Source organism: Notothenia coriiceps, unplaced genomic scaffold, assembly GCF_000735185.1.
Source record: "Notothenia coriiceps isolate Sejong01 unplaced genomic scaffold, NC01 NC01_scaffold00002371, whole genome shotgun sequence".
Lineage (NCBI taxonomy): Eukaryota > Metazoa > Chordata > Actinopteri > Perciformes > Nototheniidae > Notothenia > Notothenia coriiceps.
In genome coordinates, this window is record NW_011335072.1 from 1,683 (window position 1) to 5,581 (window position 3,899).

The following is a 3,899-nucleotide window of genomic DNA, read 5'->3' on the forward strand; positions in this document are numbered from 1 at the left end:
CAGCAGTCTTTAAGAGCTGGAAACACAACAGACGTATATACGTTACTTTATGTAGAGGAGCTGAAAGGAGCTGGAAGTCTTTCTGGTAGATGTGAAATGCATGCTGTATTCAGAAGGGGTTTACAGAACATTGACATGCATTGGGAGATAGAAGCACGTGGGCTTTGTTTGCACCACAGCAGCAAAGTACACCTGAAGAACTGCTGCAGGTGGAACTGGCTTTAAGGATCATTTTCAAAAGAGAATCGATGTGCACTGGCTGTGTTCCTGCAGGCGTGAGAGGGGCCTCACACGGAGAGGGGCCTCACACTAAATGTTCTTGTGTGGTTCTGTCTCCCTGCAGTTGGGGTGGAGATTATAGGGAGACAGCTCCCTCTGGTGGCCAGCTGCAGGATCACACATTAACACATGAAGTGTACTCAGAAGCAGAAAGACGAGCAGCTTTATTTAAATTCAGTTGAGAGCCAGTAAAATGTTTAACATACAAGAAGAAAGGAGTCTGCTCACAGGGAAACACTCGTTCATCAGATAATAAATACAAAAGAAAGACTAAATGCTGATAGCGCAGATCCAAACAAAGGCTCTTGACTCTGGAGCTACTAGTTTATGAAAGGTGCTGATTCTAACTCGGTTACAGAGTTAACCCTATATCCTATCATCCTGGTCCTGTACACAAATATAACTTCACAGTATGCATCCTGCAGGGAAACCACACTGATCGGCATGATGTGAGCGTGTGCAGGGTTTAGAGGCATGAGAGGGGAAGTCCAGGTCTGAGCGAGTGGAGAGGATTCGACCTCTCTCTGCTCTCCACAGCGTGAGAGCATCCCGTGTGTGAAGGCCTTCAGCTCAAACCCTTAGTCTCAGGTTATTATATAACATCATTATGAATATTACATTTCATTTCTCCCTATAAACCCTGCACACGCCCTCCTGAAGCCGGCACACTGACCTCAGGTCACTTTGGATCCTTTCCACATGATCAGAGTTATTACCATGAACCGTAAGATGATGCATCGCCTCTGGGTCTGACCTCTCTAGAGCTGGACTGATGATGATTCACAGACGTCTCTAGTTTGGATCTCTTGATGGATTCAAAGACGTCTCTAGTTTGGATCTCTTGATGGATTCAAAGACGTCTCTAGTTTGGATCTCTTGATGGATTCACAGCTGCCGGATGAGATGAAGCTACAACAGTCTAAGGAACATCAGCTAAGAAAGACATGATGAACAGAATATTCAACAAAACCAAAAACACTCTCAGAGAGGATATGATGCTGAGACAAAACTGTCTTAGGCCATTTCCTGTTCCTGACTCCTTTAGGACACATGAAGTCTCCTTTAGGACACATGGACGTCTCCTTCAGGACACATAACGTCTCCTTAAGACGTCCATGTGTCCAGGTGTCACCTTTAGGACACAGGACGTCTCCTTCAGGACGTCCAGATGTCTTCTTTAGATGTCCTAAAGGAGACGTAATATTTCCTGAGGTCTCCTCCAGGTGTCCAGGTGTCTCCTTCAGGACGTCAGGTGTGTCCTCCAGGTGTCCAGGTGTCTCTTTAGGAGGACCAGCGCCACCAGGTGACCTTCATGCGGTCCCACACGGCTCCTAAAGAGTCGACGGCTGGGCGGACGTCCAGAGTGGAGAAGCGATAATTCTCCCTGTTGATCTCTCCGTCGTAGTAATCAATAATGTAACGAACCTCCCGCCCACAGCGATCAATGATCCAATCGTGACGGTCGAAAGGGAGCTCGTATCTGATGAGGAGGAGGAAGAGAAGGAAGAGGAGGAAGTTAATAACGGGAGTATTAAAGAGCTCATGTTTGGGATACAAACTGGAGAAACTGGTGGACGTGTATCTTAGTCAGATTCATCCATAACGACAGTCAGCCCTCTTTTGTGTTACTAATGGCGCATTTCCACTACAGTGCGGAGCGCGGTTTAAGTGTGCTGTGCCCGGCCCGTTTTTGGTTGCGTGTCCACTTGAGGTAGTTCTGGCTAGCGGGTACTTTTTCACAGTTTCCTGGCTCTCCAGAATCTCTGGCAACTACAACAAGATGAACATATTTGACCGTGATTTAATTGTAATACACGTTTCAAAATGACCGGTTAGTAAAAACCATGAATTAATGCTTTGGCAAGTCTGCAGACAGACGGCAGGAGAAATACCTTTTAAAGCGTGTTTTCTGAATGGAGATCGGCTAAGCTAACGACCGTCCACACTCACAACAACGGCCTACAGACATAAATAAACCAGCGACTGTATTCTCCATGACACAGACAGTCTGTGGTTTGGACTTGTTTAACTTCTGTCTAGTTTCTGAACAGACATGAGGAGCTGTGAACTCTGAGGGCTAACAGCTAACGGCTGATGTTGGTTTTATGTTTCTCATTGAAGATGACGTCACGGCTCCGCCTACACTGCGTTACTATAGTTACTGCCCCAGTTCCTAAACTGTAATGGAAACGCAGCATAAAGTGAGCCTGGCCTAACGAGGCCTAACCATACCGTACTAAGCCGAGCGAGGCCCTGCAGTGGAAATGCGCCTTAAATGAGTGGAAGCTACATCAGAGTAGAGAAACAGGTTGTAATATGTGTGACTCATAACACATGATCTGAAGCTTGTATCTGATCAATGAAAGCTGTATTTCTCAGTTAAAGTCGATGAATAAAAGCTTCTCACCCCATCCAGTGGCGCATTCGAGCTCTGGGGGAAAAGTCTTTGGCTTTCCCTCCAAATCTCTTCAGAGTGGGACCGCACGGACACTCCCTGAGGAACACAAGAGCGTTAGAAACTCTGAAGTACTTCAGATACTTCACAGATTGAGCACAGGTGTATGTTCTCTGCAGTACTTCACAGATAAGTCAGAGTACAGGTGTATCGTGTACTCTTCAGTACTCCCCAGATGCTTCAGAATACAGGTATATCGTGTACTCTTCAGTACTCCCCAGATAGAGTACAGGTGTATCGTGTACTCTTCAGTACTCCCCAGATGCTTCAGAGTACAGGTGTATGTTGCTCAGTGTCCTCACCCAGCGTGCATGGCCTCCCACTTGAGGATCTCCTGCCAGGCCTGTTCGTTGTTGGTGTTGTGGATCTTGATGATGTTCGTCATATCCTGAGCTCCGAGGTCGTCTTCACGCCAGCGCCACCTGCAGGACACAGTGGGTATTACAGGAGGAAGTTGTGTATTACAGGGGAAGCATTCAAGCAGTCAGGTTTCAGGCATGCTGACAGTTCAAACTAGAGAGATGAGGGTATTGCTCCAGAGGTCTGAAGGTGGTCTGGATGATTGAACGCACCCTTTGCGCAGCATGGCGTTCCAGAACATCTGCTCTGACGGGTACACCCACTTGTTCCCAGAGTCGTGGCGAGGGATGGTCGACTCCTCTCTGATCCGGTCCAGGTCGAAGGGCTGGTCCTTGGCGGGGGTCTGGTTCGGGGGTGGCATCTGCAGGGGAGACACTTTGAATTGAATATGGGGCTACAGAGGGGGAGAGACCATGATGTAATCCTCTTGCTCTCAGGTACCATGTTGGAGGGGTCGATGTCGCTCTTCTCCTCCGATCCCTTCATGGGACACGCCACAAACTCATAGGCTCTCTCCTGGTGAGCTGGTCCTGGGTCTGCTTTGTGCATCGGACACTCTGGAGGGGGGGACGCTGCAGAGGGAGAAGGGTTTGAATTAGAAACCCCTTCAGACTGAGAGGCCCTGCAGAGAGATCACATTTCAACTTCAGGGTACATGTTCATACGTAGTTCAATCGTTTTACTGTCTTTTTCCTTTTTCTTGACAAAGCAACATCAATAAGGGTTATGGCTAGAAAGGATCCGTCTTGTGTAAATATGACGTCACGTTCTCGTTGTAACTCTCGTTGTAATCGGAGCGGCTCGG

At 47.8% G+C, this 3,899-nt stretch overlaps 1 protein-coding gene across 1 annotated transcript; it reads right to left on the reverse strand.

The window, feature by feature from the left end:
• Positions 1–419: 419 nt before the first annotated feature.
• On the reverse strand, positions 420–3,778 carry LOC104967228 (cytochrome c-type heme lyase). Its single transcript, XM_010796648.1, has 5 exons — positions 3,536–3,778; positions 3,307–3,455; positions 3,037–3,156; positions 2,687–2,773; positions 420–1,759 (listed from the first exon to the last, which is right to left on the reverse strand). The coding sequence occupies exons 1-5, from the start codon at positions 3,641–3,643 to the stop codon at positions 1,561–1,563; spliced, it is 663 nt and encodes a 220-aa protein (XP_010794950.1). The 5' UTR covers positions 3,644–3,778; the 3' UTR covers positions 420–1,560.
• Between the last annotated feature and the right edge of the window lie 121 nt (positions 3,779–3,899).

Coding starts and splice junctions, on each gene's coding strand:
- LOC104967228 (XM_010796648.1), bottom strand. CDS start 3,643: ATGCACAAAGCAGACCCAGGACCAGCTCACCAGGAGAGAGCCTATGAG. Junction 3,456..3,535: donor ACATCGACCCCTCCAACATG/GTACCTGAGAGC, acceptor TCTCCCCTGCAG/ATGCCACCCCCGAACCAGAC. Junction 2,774..3,036: donor TGGGAGGCCATGCACGCTGG/GTGAGGACACTG, acceptor TGTGTTCCTCAG/GGAGTGTCCGTGCGGTCCCA.